The 18259-nt window shown below is 38.6% G+C and overlaps 1 protein-coding gene across 1 annotated transcript in view; it reads left to right on the forward strand.

Moving 5' to 3' along the window:
- The first annotated feature begins 14791 nt into the window (after nt 1-14791).
- The window catches only part of ngfra (nerve growth factor receptor a (TNFR superfamily, member 16)), a 37695-nt gene continuing 34227 nt past the window's right edge, over nt 14792-18259 (forward strand). The window contains exon 1 of the mRNA XM_081386209.1: nt 14792-15053. Coding sequence (XP_081242335.1) covers nt 15018-15053 — 36 coding nt within the window. The 5' untranslated portion in view covers nt 14792-15017. The remainder of the gene's footprint in view (nt 15054-18259) is intronic.

Genomic DNA, 18259 nt, shown 5'->3' on the forward strand with positions numbered 1-18259 from the left:
GACAGATAATGGCCCTGTATCTCCAAATAACGATTGACAATTTTCATGCAAATTAAACATTACATAAATGATAGGCCTAATGATTATTTTGTTTTACACTGCAAGTTACAATGCTTAAGTCTTAAATTCTTAACTTTTAAACATTCACCTTACAAGAGAGGAACAAAAGCAATTCGTCAAGGAGCAAACAATATTTGTAACAGATTTGACAACGAGATTAGGAAGCAAGAGAAGAGAAGACATGCAGAGAAGGTTTTATTTGTAAGTGCATAAGTGCATTGGTTTAAGGTTGTGGGGTAGTTAAGTGCTTGCGGAAGAGGTGTGTCTTCAGCTGCTTCTTGAAAGATGTGATGGTCTCAGCGGTTTGGGTGAGGTTGGTAGCTCATTCCACCAGAGAAGAACAGAGAAAGTTTTGGAGGGTGACTTTTTGCCTTGTTGTAATGGAACAAGGTGTTGATCATTCAGTGGCTTTAGTGACCTGGCAGGCGGAAGCGTACACTTGTAGTAAATTGAGGTATGGTGGGTGCTGTTTCAGTGGCAGTTCTGAAAGTCAGCATCAAAACCTTAAATTTGATTCTGGCTGACACTAGGAGCCATTAAAGTTACTGTTAAATCACAAATTTGGTGATCAGTGTTTGCTTTATTTGGGCTCTTGACCTTTAAATGATTAACTTTAGATCTAGTTTGGCTGCTCTAACTGAGTTATAACAGTTATAACAAAGAAAAAAGATTATCTGATGGTGAACAATCATTATTTCACGATCATGTGACCCAAATCACTGAACTCATATAGAGCCTAATTTCTGAGTTAGGTTTACTTTATTGATTGTCCTTGAACAGTATAATTTAACATTTTCAATGTAATCCAAATGATTTCTTAATAATTGTTCTTATACAATTTTATTTATCTTTTAGAGACAAACATCAAGAATCAGCCTGTGAATCTCAACAATGGTGACAGTTATAAAGCATGTTGCAGTGCATTCTGGGTGCCACCAATCAAAACTCATTAATGGCTCCCATCATGCATTGCTGCATGAATAAATAATCAGCTTATGTTTAGAGTTGATCATCTCTTTATCTGAATATACGGTTGTCACCATTGCTGAGATTAATATGCTAATTCTTGATGTCTGTGTGTGCCTACATGAAAGATTTTTTTTGTATCAGAACAACTATTAAGAAGAAATCATTTGGATTTCTTTGAAAAGGCTAACATTGTTATGCTGTACAAGGACAGTGCTGCTATAATAAAAAAAGTAAACCTAACTCAGAATTAGGCTCTCAATGAGTTCAGTGTTTCAGGTCAAATAATGATTATATTAAAACACAACCAACACCATCAGATTACATTTTCTCTTTGTTCATCTGGCTGTTAACTCGGTTATATAACTCAGTTACAGCAGCCAAACAAAATCTAAAATAAAAAAATTAAGGGCCAAGAGCCCAACTAGAGCAAACTGAAGTCAACTGACGGGTTTATAGGAATTACAAGACGTTTCTCTTCGCAAGGTTTAGCTGTAAATGACGCTCCTTCGTCCAGCTATGTCTGAAAGGCAAGCGGAGATATGAGCTGAGACAGCAAAATCATCAGGCTGAAATAACAGATATATAGATCTGCGTATCATCTGCATAGCATTGGAAGAAAAAGCTGTGCCTTTATGATCATTCCCAGTGAAGTTGAGAAAAGAAGAGGAGCGAGCATTGAACCTTGAGGCACACCAGTGACTATCTAATGCGACTCAGACACCTCTCCACACTGTAAAATGTACTCTTGTGTTAATGCCACTTTTGACTCTTCAGTTAAGGTAACTCAAAACCGATTGCCTTAAACCATTTAAAAACTAATATTTATGAATACTGTGAACTTATTCCAGTTGAGTCCACATAAAGAGAATAATTCTTTATATTAAATTTAACTAAAAATATACTTAATTCGTGAGCCAGAACTTAAATTGAATAAAATGTAAATGAAATTGAATAAAACTACTAAAATCAAAATCAGTCAATTAACTCTCTCTTTATTTAACAGCTAGCTAGCAATAGCACAAACACACCAGCACATACTAATCTATTAGTAAGAGACAAACAACAACCATTGTTTTTTCTTTTAAATAAAGCAACATATATAGTAGTCTTAATGTTATTTTGTCATGACGGTTAGACCCCAAAACTTAGAAATATCAGAAACCCTTTTAAATTCCAACATAACAGAACATTAAACACTAACAGTAACAGATTACCCAATATTAATTTTGAGCAAACACATAAAATAACACTTAATGTTAACATTTAGCTACTCTCCTTGAAGAGTTGGAAGCAAAGCATGCTGGGAACTATAAATCAGAACTAAAAACTCATTCAGTTTAAGTTCTACATAATATTATCTGTTATTGAGTTCACGTAAGATTTTCTATTAAGTACAATGAACTTGAAGAAATATTTGAATAAAATAAACATTTAATTTAGTAAATTTGATTGTTAGGTTTTACAGTGAAACCTTTACAGTGAAAATCTGTCTGTTGAGGTAAGGCTGAAGTCATTGAAGTACTGTACCTGTGATGCCAAGGGTGGACAGGAGGATCTGATGGTGTGCATGAGTGTGTGAAGACTTATGAAGCAGGCGTGTGTGATGGGAGTTAGACAATCAGTCGTCAGCTCTCGGCAGCTTCCCATCTCTCCCTTCTTTTCTTACATTCATACACTAGCCTTCATGGCTCATCACTGTAGATATTCTCTCACTCTCTTTCAATCTCTCCATCCAGCGGAGAAGAGGGAAGATGATTCCAGCCCACATCTATCTCCATTAGCGTAATGGCGCAGAGCAGCTTAGACAACTACACCCCTCCGCACCCTACCCTTCAGTCAGGATCACATTTCTCTCACCACTGTTTTTCCAGGTGGACGGAGAGAAGGAGGGAGGGGGAGAGAGAACGAGGGATGATTTAGACCCTGGCAAAAAAAGAGTCATCCATCCTCAGCTTCCTGTCTGCGATCCTATGCCACAACCCACAGGGGAGGCGCGCCTCGAAGACCAACTTCACTTAGACCATCTGAAATAGCGTGTTTGCATCTCCTGTCCCGTTTAAGTACCTCTAAACCCGCCGGTGCGGCCTCTGGAGGGACTTCACTGGCATAGACCCTTACTTTTCCCATCATCAGGAACCTTCTCTGCGCCTAAGCCACCTGCAGTCTGCATTTTCCCAGCATGCTTTCCAGTGCACCCCATTAAACCTGTCTAAACCTTGGGGACTCGTTTTAGCATGTCTTGTTCTCAGGGGTCCCCCTTCCTGATCCCCAACTGGACAACCCCGGGGAACCAGAACAGGACGTGACATGTCAAAGTCAGGCTGTCAGGGCAAAGGTCAGGAAGCAATTATGGGTGGTTAGAGGTGGTGGGATGTCAAAGACTAGACAGGGTTTGAGTTTTTGAGTGGCTCGGCATGAAGGGTGGATCACTGTTAAGGCGCTCCATAATCCCGCCAGCAGCATTTCGATTAAGGCTCAGCACTTTGAGCTCCAGTCAGTGATTTATAAATCGGAAAAATGTGTTAGTTTAATTGCATGTTGTATTGGTGATTCAGAAGGGCAAATGTCAAATTTGAATAATGCAAGTTTGTATTTAATTTTCAATGAATTGATTGACAAGAGTGTTAGAGAAACACTGTTTTTCACTCATTTTGATGCAGCAATTGTACACTTTACTCATGGAAAACCCCTCTCCGGGGGGGTGTTAATGTCCTTCTCATTACAAGAGAATTCATATGAATATGATTATGAAATAGCTCAGATTGCATAAAAACAGGCCAGCATGTGTGCATTAAAATGACAGGGCATAAAAACTCAGTTCTGTGAGTTCCATGACTAACGAAGACTGCAACCAGGCATCATAAGGGAATAATGTTGAAAACCTGTTGAACTCTGTTAACTGACACTTTATTTACATCCTTCAATAGAGGCAAAGCAAGAAAATGAATCAATGTATTTGTAACACATGCTTTTAATGTGTTATTTGCAGCACAAAATTGTAAAAATACTAGTTTTAAACATTCTTCTATTGCTTGGACACACGGGCACTCACGGCATTGGTTGAGCCAGTGTTGTTATGTCTGGTCTAGGCAACAAACAACTTTCACTCAGTGCTTTGTGTATAACATAATCTTTCTCATCCAGTGGCTCTGTTAAGGTCATGATTATTGCTGATTGTTGTAAACCTGAAGCACAGAAGAATTACAGTCAGCAAATCTAATTTTGTCCAGTACAGTATATATAGAGTAATATTTACACTACCCTTCAAATATTTTTAATGTTTTTGAAAGTCTTATGCTCACCAAGGCTTTATTTATTTGATAATATTATGAATATTATAATAATACTGCTAATATTGTGAAATAGTTGACTACTATTTAGAATAACTGCTTTCTATATGAATATATTTTAAATGCAATTTATTCCTCTGATGACAAACTGAATTTTAAGCAGCGAGTGTCACATGATTCTTCAGAAATCATTCTAATATGCTCACCCCCCCCCCTTTTCTTTGATGAATAAAACATCCAATATACAGTATATATATTTTTAATTTGAAATGGACTTTATCTATTTATTTAATTTTTGAAGTGTATAAGTAAAAGTCTTTACTGTGACTTTGGATCAATGTAATGCATTTCACATTCATTTACAAAATTGTTTGTTTTTTCATTTAGAATATGTCTATGTCATGCACTTATATTCTTCCAGTTTGCGTATCATTTTTTTGTCCTTCAGTCTTATGATCATAAATGGGGTTAACTATTAATCTAATTACAGAGCATTTCCAAGACAACATTTCCATTGCAAGATAAACCTGTAGGACTGAGAGAATGAAAACCATAGAAACATTTCTATATAATCTGGATAAATATGGTAGTTCAGACATCAGACCGGAGGCCAGAAGACATGCTCTCAAACGCACAGAGGATTTCCAGAGCATTTGCATCCACTAGAGCATAATGGCTGAGTGGAATTGGTGCTCCCTAAAGGTTACATCAGCTTTGATGAGCACCAGTGAAGCGGGCAGCACTTTCAGACAACCAACTCTTCACTTGGAAACTTCTGAAACATCCATAGATTTGAATCTATTGATCTCATGGCTCACTACAGTGTGTCTTATCCAGTTCATGTGCCTGAATGCTGCGTTCAGAAGTCAGATGAAACACAAAGAACATGACTGATGCAGCTTGAAATGGGCTCTTGTAAGCATAGGGAAACAGCCATTCATATTATTATTATTATGTTTGACTGAACAGTAACTTAATGCATGAATATGTCCATTAAAAGAGGTTGATTTGAACTAATTGGTCTGTTGATATTTAGACAGTGCATTAACACAGAAGTTTGTTTGCCTAATGGTTAGATTACAGACATGAACTCTCCAGAGAATGACTTTCAGGAGTAATTCATCTAGAGAAGGCATCCCTATCAAAGCATCTGATACCAGCTTCTCCAAGCTGCAATGTTCACTCTTTGTTAGAATGGAAAGAGGAGGACAAGGAAGAATAGCGTAATGAGATCGGGTGTTACTGGGGGAAGGAACGGAGGAAGGAAGAGGAAAGGAAAAGAACAGTGTCAGATGAACTGATATGTTACGCTTGTGACCACCAGTTTAGCCCTGATACTGTGTGCTCTCTCTGGCCTCGGACTGACCTCAACATCAGTGTCTTCATAAGCTGAGAATAGCCTCCTCTTCTCTTCGACTTTCTCAGTGAGAAATCAGAAAAAAGATCTCAACATAGTTGTCCAGAAGTTCTAATTGTCTTTACAAGGACAGAGAGATGGTGTACAGTTAGACACTACAGTGCCATTGTCACTTTTAATAAAATGCTAACATTATTTAAAACTGGCTTACCATCACTGTCAGACTTAAGGATCATTGTGGTCTCTTTTCTAAAAGAAAGGAAAAAAGTCACACTGTGTTACATAAGTGCAAACATGACGAAATACTGACTGCAAGAGAAAAATTCACAAAATAATCAGCATTTTCCCAGATATTGCATTGAACATTTTAAAGTAAATTATATAGTTTACATGCATGTTGTAAGGTTGTGCCTGGAGTGTAAAACTACATGTTCCACATTTAAATCAGTTTTCAAGACGTGATTATGGCCAAGTGGTCATACCAATCTTGCACTCATTATTCCCTGCCTGTAATTCAATAAATCACTATATGGCAGGTAGCTATATTATTAGATGTTACTTTGCAGGTTTTAGTGAAAATAGCCAGATGGAAGGAGCAACCAAGGAGGAGATTGTTAAATTTGCTAAATCTGGTCAATTGGTTTTGGATATTGTGAATCAAGTGCAGGATGTGAATGGTCACAATGTCCACATAATTATTTCAAGACCACTGCCATGCAGAATGTAAAGTACTGTGACTGGTCAAGGAAGACTAGAGAACATTTTGACAGGAGGATGAAAATCACCTGAATGTGGGACCACCTCAAAACAGCTTCTAATGACCTGAATCAATGAGACCTCCAGCCTCCTATTTCATCTTAAACTGTAAGCCAATCGCTTTAAAAGGGTGGATTGAGGTTGTGTTGCATTAAAGAAACCGGTAACACTTGAGAATACCGTTTCGTCATTAATGAATAACTATACAGGAACAAATGAGCATGCACTATTAACATTCAAATACTATTAACTAGTGGGTTACTATTACCTTCACTTTAGAATTAATTATAGCCTACATATTCACATTCATTATGGACCTAGTAGTACTTAGTAGTCTAGGAGATATGAAAAAAATAGTAGTTACTGTGCGTTAATAGTAAAATATTTTCCTCATATGTTGATGGTTTAATCAAACTTTTAGGGTCATTAAAAACAAATATCACCTCTGGACATCTCTCTTGCAATTTTGCAATTTTTTATATTGCCCATTAAAAATAATAGTGATATTTGAGTACATGCAAACTAATATAATATAAAAACAAATTAAATTAATGCCATTAAAACGTATTTATTGAACAATTATATTTATATAAATAAATATCAAAAATCAAATGAAACTACCGACAGATTCTAGCAAAACAGATTCAGATTCTAGCAGATTATCTAAACAGATTCTAGCAATGTTCATCATTTGTCATTTCTTCTTTTTAATTATATCAGTAGTAAGTCATGGAGACACGTTAGACGGAGCCCTGAATCACGTTATAGGTAACCCACACAGTTTTGTTGTGTTGTGTTTTGGAATAACCTGTTCTAGTCATGTGACTGATTGTGTGTGGTGTGTAATGGTGTGTAAAACTTTGGCAGAAAGAGTATGTGTTCTGCTCCACCAGCAGGGGGTACGGAGACCACAGGCATGAACACACACATGCTGAGACCACACACACACACACACACACACACACACACACACACACACACACACACACACACACACACACACACACACACACACACACACACACACACACACACACACACACACACACACACACACACACATGCATATTTGCACAGATAAACAAACACACATGCACATGGGCTAAGAAAATCACTCAAAGAAAAGTCAAAGTCACTCATTTACAATAAACAAATGAATAAAATATATAAAAGATTGATATACAGTGTATATCAGCTGTTCAAACATGATGAGTGTGACCTTTAGCCCTCACAAATTCTCACTTCATCTCTCACTACGCCTTTGACCTGACCTCTCACTTTTCATATTACGTGTGTCACAGGGGTCATGAGGTTTATAGACACATTTCCCTTTGACAATCACACATAAACACAAACACAAACAAACAGTAGGTCATTAGTTTTCTTTATACATTGATTTGATATTGATAACCTTTTCACTGATAATATGCTGGACCACAATGCCATTCTGTGTGAATGTGTGAGATACCAGATTCAAACAATGACCTTTCCTGTCCATAAACACAGTCAGATACTTAGACCTTCCACAGATGGTAAACAGAATCCCATCCTGTATATTATCCTGACATATTTGCGTTATAGGTTCACAGTGCTGATTCTCTGTAAGACTATTCATAAATAATGCAGCTGAAAAGTTAATGCTCCATTGTAAAGGGGTCAGCCTGTTTGATGTTGCATCTCAATATGCACTCACCTAAAGGATTATTAGCAACACCATACTAATACTGTGTTTGACCCCCTTTCGCCTTCAGAACTGCCTTAATTCTACGAGCCATTGACTCAACAAGGTGCTGAAAGCATTCTTTAGAAATGTTTGCCCATATTGATAGGATAGCATCTTGCAGTTGATGGAGATTTGTGGGATGCACATCCAGGGCACGAAGCTCCCGTTCCACCACATCCCAAAGATGTTCTATTGGGTTGAGATCTGGTGACTGTGGGGGCCATTTTAGTACAGTGAACTCATTGTCATGTTCAAGAAACCAATTTGAAATGATTCGAGCTTTGTGACATGGTGCATTATCCTGCTGGAAGTAGCCATCAGAGGATGGGTACATGGTGGTCATAAAGGGATGGACATGGTCAGAAACAATACTCAGGTAGGCCGTGGCATTTAAACGATGCCCAATTGGCACTAAGGGGCCTAAAGTGTGCCAAGAAAACATCCCCCACACCATTACACCACCACCACCAGCCTGCAGTGGTAACAAGGCATGATGGATCCATGTTCTCATTCAGTTTACGCCAAATTCTGACTCTACCATCTGAATGTCTCAACAGAAATCGAGACTCATCAGACCAGGCAACATTTTTCCAGTCTTCAACTGTCCAATTTTGGTGAGCTCGTGCAAATTGTAGCCTCTTTTTCCTATTTGTAGTGGAGATGAGTGGTACCCGGTGGGGTCTTCTGCTGTTGTAGCCCATCCGCCTCAAGGTTGTGCGTGTTGTGGCTTCACAAATGCTTTGCTGCATACCTCAGTTGTAACGAGTGGTTATTTCAGTCAAAGTTGCTCTTCTATCAGCTTGAATCAGTCGGCCCATTCTCCTCTGACCTCTAGCATCAACAAGGCATTTTCGCCCACAGGACTGCCGCATACTGGATGTTTTTCCCTTTTCACACCATTCTTTGTAAACCCTAGAAATGGTTGTGCGTGAAAATCCCAGTAACTGAGCAGATTGTGAAATACTCAGACCGGCCCGTCTGGCACCAACAACCATGCCACGCTCAAAATTGCTTAAATCACCTTTCTTTCCCATTCTGACATTCAGTTTGGAGTTCAGGAGATTGTCTTGTCATGCATTGAAGCAACTGCCATGTGGTTGGTTGATTAGATAATTGCATTAATGAGAAATTTAACAGGTGTTCCTAATAATCCTTTAGGTGAGTGTAAGTCTGGCTGCAATTGGAATTGATGACTTGGAGGGACTGCAAAAATATACCCTACTAAAAAAAGTTATTCAGTGCTTGCATGGGAGTGTGTGATTATATGTGTGTGTGTGTGCATATTCTTCTTATGGCTCAGATTGGGAGTAAATGGTCCGGAACACAATAGAAATGACCGATTCAAAGAATTACTAGGCTACATGTCATGCGTGAACTTTCAGGAATAAGATATCATGAGCTCTGCAATAATAAAAAAAAAACTTTATCCAGTCATCAAAGGCTGAATGATTAGTCATACACAATGGAAGAGAAGTTTAGGATAATGGATTGAAGCAATATGCTGAACTGATATAATCCTAGAAAAGGCAGTATAATCATTTGCCTGACTGAGACTCAAAAGCTCTGATATCTGTTACTAATATTTATGACTGTTATCTTCTCACAGAGGTTCTCAACTGGTTCTGATTCAAGACTCAGGATTTTACACTGGATATGGCAACCCAACGCAATAGTAAACGTGACTATATTTAGCGTAGTGTCTACATAAAGAGGTCATACCAAGACCATTTGCTGTATTAACAAAACCAAGTTACATCAAAGTGTCATCAAGTTTATGCATCTTTAAACAACTTTTACATTGCATCAGCAATAACTAAAAAGAATAATTCACAACATAACTGTTGTCCGGCTGCTGCTGTTATTATTAATATTCACTTTCTGTTTGGCCATTACCCATCAAAACCTTACACTGATGGTTGCAGAAATGGAGGTGCAGCTTTATTTTATTTGTTAGAAAAAGTTTTACTAACAGATCATTTTGTGTTTCATGTCATTTCAAATTTATTGTGATTCAGACATAATGAAAAGTGATGATGTCTAAGTGGGTGAGTTGTTTCCTTAGTAATTAGTCAGTCCATTTTCACTCATTTGAAGCATTCAGAAAATTTTGAGCACCTGAACATCACACTATATGACTTATCCTGTTGACAGCATGTTGATCACAGTTGATCACCCCCCCCCCCCACACACACACACACCATGTTTTAGGACGAGAACGCAATGAATCTCAACCGAGGTGGCCAGAAATGTGACTTGATCAGCAAAAAATAAGAGCAATCCACATGTACAGCTAAATACCATTGCTGCACTGATTTTCATTATTGTACCATCTGTAAACCACTTTCTTTTGCAAGCACAAGAGACACAGGATCAGACTGCATGTAATCAATTGCAGTGACTGGATGAACTTGTTGTGTGTGTGTGTGTGTGTGTGTGTGTGTGTGTGTGTGTGTGTGTGTGTGTGTGTGTGTGTGAGAGAGGAAGCTCAAAGTGAAACATAAAGAGAGGACACTTGTTAGGTTTGGATTTGCTGAAGAACACATGGAAAACAATGATGAGACTTTGATAGGTTCATCACTTTCCAAATTCCTCCTCTGTACCTTTCAATCTCTGTTTTCCTGCTATCCTTCTCTTTTTCAGATATGGAGCCTAGAAAATGACAGCATGATAAACAGTTAAAATAAAAGAGATGGCAATGCATGTGCTTTTAAGATACTCTCTCACTCTCCTACAGCTTGGCTGGACTCCACTCAGACACACATGTAGTTTGTGAAAGAAAGCATTATTCATCAAGTTTAAATCTTTTTATTTTTTTAGTAACCAATCGCAGGTGAGGTTCTCTCTTATGTGGCGGGATAAACACTCACATGCACATTTTTCTGTCTCTCCAACTAAAAGCAACATTCCTCTTGCACACATAAGTGTGTTCACAGTTCACACCAAGTATATTTACATGCACAGATACAATCGAGTTTTGCCCCGGTTTTCACCCACCCAAAAACCAAGACATTGACAATGCAACAAAGCTAGTTCCAATTTATACAAATGAGCATTGATGTAGACGACAGCACCCTATAGGAATGGAGACTGTGACTGTCCCTCTAAAAGAGTTAGTGCAGTGGAGGAATACTTTAAGCAACCAACAGCACAAGCTCCGGTGATTTATTCACCATCAGTGAATGCACTCACTCATCGCATTGGCACTGAGCCATAATGCAGGATGGGACATGGCCACTATATTTTGCTGCTGGAGACCCCATTGTGTTACAGGTTTGCAATAACTGACAAAGCGAATGGCATCATGGAGTCGGCATGCTTTAGATCCGTCTGTCATATGGATGGAATCAAAGAGGCATAGCTTTCCGGGTGAGAACACTCCACATCTGTAATGTGGATTATTTGTAACAGGCAGCAATGGAAACATTGGAAGCATTTTCGTCCAACCAGGAGAGTATTCATCTTTAGCTCTTTGTGCTGGAAGTGTTAAACATTAGGACATTCTGTTGTACATATAGCAATAACAGTCTTAATGTTGCTTATAGACAGTGTCAGCTGATTGTTTAATATAACCTGCTCCTTCCCCCCGTCTAAATATAGCAACGCTAGGGAACGCTCAGCAGATTCATTATAGGCTCAACCTGCGGGACGCACAAACTGCATTTTATGAACTAGAATGATGAAGTAGAACGTACAGTCAGATGACGCCACAAGTTCTCTTGCAACCCAGAAGTGTGCATGTGCTGCATTCATTTAGCACTGGCAACACTCCCATATTCACAGCTTTTTGGTGCTTTGACACTTCAAATGTTTGTACGCAATCCATATCTGTCATGAGAAAAGACCTTCGGCTTGAAAAGACCTGCGTGCACCCATTTACAGAATCAATATGTGCATAACAATGAAAAACGCCTTTATATATTTGCAAGACAGTCCATCAAGTAATTGCCAATCTGCTAACACTCCTTCAAGTTTTATTGAGTTCCCTCCAATAATGCCAATTAAAATCTTCTGTTTTATTAACAATGGCAGTTTGAGTACTATTAATAAATGTATGATTTCCATCTATGGTCGTAGATCAGTTGGTGGACCATCCAGATGTGAAAGAGTCCTATTTTTTCTTGCAAGATTTAACACATATGTTGGCTAAATGGGTTGTGAATGTAGCTTTATTATTTCATTTTATTTTATTTGCTGACTCATGATAAAGCAGGTAAACTGATACTGAAGCCATGACAGATGGCTGACTTCTATATTCATACCGTTATGTCACCGTTTATCTATATTTACTGACAGAGATCCAATGTAACGACCGTGCACTATTTTCAGTTTAGGCATGCGGCGCATGTAATCTGCGTAATGAGAGTAATAGGTTTCCATCTGGGCATACTTGAACCTTTCTTAGGGGAGTGGGTTTTTTTGTTGTTGAAGATACAAGACAGCAATAGAGGGTATAGATAATAGCTATCATTAAAATAAAGCAGGATAATATAAAATACATATCGTCTATTCTGATTGCAATAACTCATCAGTGATAATACCACACCCCTTTAACCTGTGTGCTATTATTAAAGCAGAATAGATAAATGAAACCAAGACATTTACAATCAATAGAAAATGTGTTCAAATAAAAACTGTGCATTATCAGTATTACATTGTTAATTTATGTCACTGACTCTAAGGAACATCAATATCTCCTGGCAGATTTAATTTTATCCTGATGTCTTAATTGCAGAGAGTGAATTCAAGTGTGTGCGTGTGTGTGTGTGTGTGTGGTTAAAGGGGTAGTGGTGGTCGCCTTCGACAATGTAGGATGTGGATTTATTGATACATTTACAGATCGATGAAGAACTGCTTCCGACTTGCTACATGATCTCAGTGATACCAGATCTATTGTAACTTACACTTAAGACTTCAAAACATCTACTACCAGTGAGGATGATGTTGGACTGGAATCTAAACTGCTTAGCTAAAGACTGTCATTTTCACATGCAATTATATTTTGCATCGCCTCACTGGTTGTCCATTGTAGTTGAGTAACTCACCAAAAGTGATGTACTTAAAGATGAACCTAAGAAATTAGAATAATTCTGTGTTCATTATCTGTTAAGTTATTCATGTCATGTCCTACAGTTCAATTAGCACCAGTCTAAGAAAATGCAAACTCCGAAGTTCATCAGCTGTTTCATTATGTTTAGTTATATAATTTATGTTTTGATCTGTTCAAATATATAAATATTTAAATGAATATATTGGCTACATAATGACAACCGTATTGAAATCCTCATTGTTTTTGTGATAAAAATTGCTCTGACTGATAAAAAAGTATTTTTCTAATCACTGCCGGTGATCCTCCTTAACAAGTACTCCACTGTAAAACAGTTCCTGAATCCCCAGTGTCATTTGATCTTTAAATGTCAGTTGATGCCAGTCAGCAGTCTCTGTGAGTCGGACTATTGGAAGATCACTTTAAGAAAGGTCCTGCTCGGCTGTAATGGATTGGTAAAATGATGTTACAGGTCTAGGTTACCCCTAAATCTTATATCAGCACAAAAGATCATCACTCCTCACTCTCAGCACTTTCTGTCAGGGGGTGAAAACATGATTTATGCACAGATATGTTCATAGACCAGAATGACATCGGTCTTTCTCAGAGAAAGTAAATTGGAGAGCAGGAGCAGGTTTGCTAATTTGGGATTAAATCAGGCCATATTACACAGTAGGAAAATTTGCACACATTTTATGAATGAGCAGAAACTTCTCAAAAATGTTCTTTAGTTAAGTTTATTGTTTAATATAAATGTAATTTTTTTTGAAAGGTAAAAAAAAAAAAAAAAAACAATAATTTGCCAATAAGGTAAGAAAAATGTCTTATTATTACTCCACAATTTTACTTAAAGATGATTGGCTAATTATTAAGAAAATGATTTTTGCAGTGCACCAACCTGCTTCTATAAAAGCACTCGTTCAGGAACATTTCAGAGCCATATTTACAACACATGTATTTTTCTCATAAACATCGAACAGGTGGAAAACATATATGAAGAATGGAGGTGAAAAGGAAAAACCAGTAAAAACCTCTCATCCCTGGCATTTAACCGTCTATGGCCTTATCACGCCTCATATGTCCCACCATCGGTGACTCACTGGCTGCAGTCGCCCTCCTGTGGCGTCTGTTTGATTACACCAGTCCCGTGACGTCACACCCATTACACTCATTCACTCAAAGTATTCTTTTCGTTTCATTTTTTTATTTAAAGAGCTTGGTTTGCTTATACATTTTACGCTATCTTTAAACAAGTTAATAATTAAAATAGTGTGGAACTGGGGCAGCGTGCAAAGAGAAATTACGTTCATGTGGATAAACGATTAATGCATAGGCTATAGCCTATATGTGCATGCATATGACGGCAAAGCGATATGTAAATATAATCTAGATGCGATCAGATCAAAGGTTCTCGTCCAGTCTTCTGCATATGCGTTTATGTTGGAGATAAAGAGTAATACATCCTACGAGAGAGAGAGAGAGAGAGAGAGAGAGAGAGAGAGAGAGAGAGAGAGAGAGAGAGGGTGCTGATGGGGGGAGTTGGCAAGCCCTCGTGCCCCCCTCATATCTGCGTGCACGACTCTCTCCTCCGCAGTGCACTGCTGGACAGCGCCGAGTGCGGAGTACAGGACAGGACAGGACCATTCGCGCGCATCAGCGAGGGCACGCGCTTTCGTACAGTCCTAAAGTCCCAAACACCATCCACGCACGAGAGCAGCAGCCACATGGAGCTAAAATGAACTGTCGGACGGCTGATCTTCACTTCACGACTCACACTTACAGATTTACAGTTTGAGAGGGAAGGGACATATATCAGACATGGACACCTTGGTGTGGATCTTGATTTGTGGAGCGGTAAGTGTTGGCATTAGTTTAGATCAGACCGCATCAGAGCACAAGTGCGCGCAGTGATCCGCCGCTGGATGAAATATGTAGGTTAATTGACATCAGGTGATCACCGCTTCTGCTCGCGTGATGCTCCGGTTGTCGTGATGCGGATTCAGCGGAACTTGTATTCGGTCTGTGGTAGTAGCCTAGTGATGACTAATCTCAGCAGCCCGGTTTCTGGAGAACAGGTGTCAGCTTCCCTATTCTTTATAGTCGTCTAAAATGAATCTGCCGTGTAAGTGTGTTTATTGGGTGGCAGAAAAACAGGCTAGAATCAGTGCACAGAAGAAATGTGCGCCCGACTGTAAACAAACTTTCATGCCAAGTTGCTTATGAGTTTGACGAATTCAACCGGCTTTATTTATTTAATATTTGCCACATAAAGCCAATAGTTTATTTAAGTAGCCTTTATTATGGAGTTTTTGTTTGTATTTACAGTGTGAATATTGTAATGACTTTCAGGGGGGTTCCATGTTTTTAAAGAAATTCCTGCAGGTCGCCAACCGAATTTTGGCACCCCATGGCACGCCCTGAAGACTTTTTTTTATGTTGAAAAACTTAAGTTTTTGTGTGATATTTGCAGTAAGTAAATCTGTAATAAATTATACCCAATGTCGTTGTTTTGGTTTTGTAAAAGTTAGGTAGGATAACGAGAACACTGAAAATAGAGTGCGGTCCATGTCCAACTTGTTATTTCACTTTTGTATACTTAAACGTTTGAAAAAATAGTTGAACCATATCTATACCTAAAAGCAGGCTACCCATTTTATTTATTTATTATTTTACCTATATAATAAAAATAGTAAAAAAAAAAAAAAAAAAGATTTTCCACCCCTCCCCCATAACTAGTACCTTCCCTGTTTAGACATCAAATGGGCAACAATATGCAAATTCAAAACAATCCTTCAAAAATAAAAAGAATCAATGTAACCACTGCTTCAACCAAATTACATAATAATGGTGCTGGCAAATATACCTTCCTGTGGTATTTTTGGTGTGAACTTAATTTGGTAAATTTTTGTAATGGATATGCCCTTATGCTCAGGGAAAAAACTCAAAAGTGCGCAAGCATGTGACCCTCATGGTCCCCTACCGAGCGCCCAACGTGACCCTCACCACCTCCAGTCTCGTGTAACACGGTCAAAATCAGTTTAAACATGCACACGCTCTTGACTAAACACAATTACACCGTGACCTCTTTTCAGTGATCTGATTTGCAAAATGGCAAACGGAGCCGGCAATCGAGTTTGCTCCAGGTGCACAGAGTCAGTGAAGGATCTCCACCGACACATGAGCCAGCAGCGCTCCGTCTGGAGTGCCATTTTACAGCTGCGCGAAGGCACTAGTGCGCTTCACAAGAGATCTGACGGGGACACAAGCCGCCTAATTGATGGTGAAAAAGGCGATGGCTTGTCAAGGCTTGATGTTTCACGGTATTAAAGCTCAGTCTCATTTCCTGGCTGGTGCATAGCAGTGCATTACGGACAGGTGCAGATCAGTGAATTGCACAGTAACGACAGGCCCTTGCAAACACATTTACTTAACTATAGTATGTAAGTAAGGGCAAAACCATAGACTTGATTTTCCAATTGATAACATTACTGGATTTGACCTCAGGGAGATTTATAGATTTAGCAGATTAATTTAGTCCCCAAACTATAGCTAAGTAAAGCCACACACTCTTTCGTTAGATGTGTTAAGCATTGGGCATTCTCCATACTGTGGAGTCCATTAAAGCCTGCCAAGTTAACTCATCGGCACGCTTACTCAAGCGAATGCAAATTGAGAGAAAAAAGAAAAGGATGACATCCAGGGTTGATGAAGAGAGAGAGAGAGAGAGAGAGAGAGAGAGAGAGAGAGTAAATGAGGGGGTGAGTTGGCTGCTGTACCAGTGCATCTGTTTCTGAATGAGAGTGAGAGAGGATGTGGATGAGGGGAGGAGGAGGGTGGAAAGAGGAGTCTTAAAGGGCAAAGAGAGTGTGTGAGAGAGAGGCTAGGAAGGTAGATAAGATTAGGAATAAGAGGTGACGTTTTAATGAAAACGTGCAGAAGATCAGAGAGGTTTTCCCTCTTTACTTTGATTGTGGAGGGTCTAGATGATGGCGACCTGTCTAAATTGTGTGTAATTGTTACAACTTGTAATGTGCTATGGTTTCTATTAAAGAATGTTTTGCATGTGTGTGTGTGTGTGTGAGAGAGAGAGAGAGAGAGAGAGAGAGTGAGAGAGCGAGCGAGAGAGAGAGAGAGTATGCTAATTCATTAATGAATGCAAGGAGAAAAATGTGCTGTTAGTTTAATTACCCTGTTGTGTGTGTGTGTGTGTGTGTGTTTGTGAGTGTGTCTTTGAAACACTCTGGAATCCACAGGTTAATGAATGAATCTGTGCTTCTTTTCACAGCCATATTAAAGAGAAATGCTTCAACAAGGCCCACTTATTGCTCAATAGAGCACAGGGTCCCAGAAGTAAAAATGCCATTCATTTACACCACTGAGAAATATATTTTAATGATATTGCATAAACCCTTCAAAAAACTTTCAAAACAAAGCATGAGCTCAAAGATTGTTATGATATGATATGTTTCTAACAGTCACAAGCCATGAATAGGACAAATAGGAAAAATTACACCCTTCTAAATATTTATAATTATAACTAATAGAAAAAATACACACACACACACACACACACACACACACACACACACACACACACACACACACACACACACACACACACACACACACACACACACACACACGTATAAATATCTGTGTATATAGAGATAGATAGAGAGAGAGAGAGAGAGAGAGAGAGAGAGAGAGAGAGAGAGAGAGAGAGAGAGAGAGAGAATGCACTTTATTGTCCAATATTTAGGCAATTTGTCTTGGATTCAGAAACTCGGTCATCTAGACACACAAACATAAACCACACAATTCAACAATCTATAGTCTTACTGATGTAAGACTTTTAAAGTATTTGTGTAATGTTTCAACCTGGAATATATACATGCACACGGCCATTTTGGATTCAACTACTGTAGATTCACAACACTTTATGGGATGAGTAGTTATTTCCCTCATCAATTTAACTAACTTTAGGCTAATTTTGTATAAAAAAAATAATAATTCAAATTATGGTTTGTAATGTGATTCATCTCTGGTTGGTGCGGTTCATG

The sequence above is a fragment of the Scardinius erythrophthalmus genome (assembly GCF_964197995.2).
Source record: "Scardinius erythrophthalmus genome assembly, chromosome: 1".
Classification (NCBI taxonomy): domain Eukaryota; kingdom Metazoa; phylum Chordata; class Actinopteri; order Cypriniformes; family Leuciscidae; genus Scardinius; species Scardinius erythrophthalmus.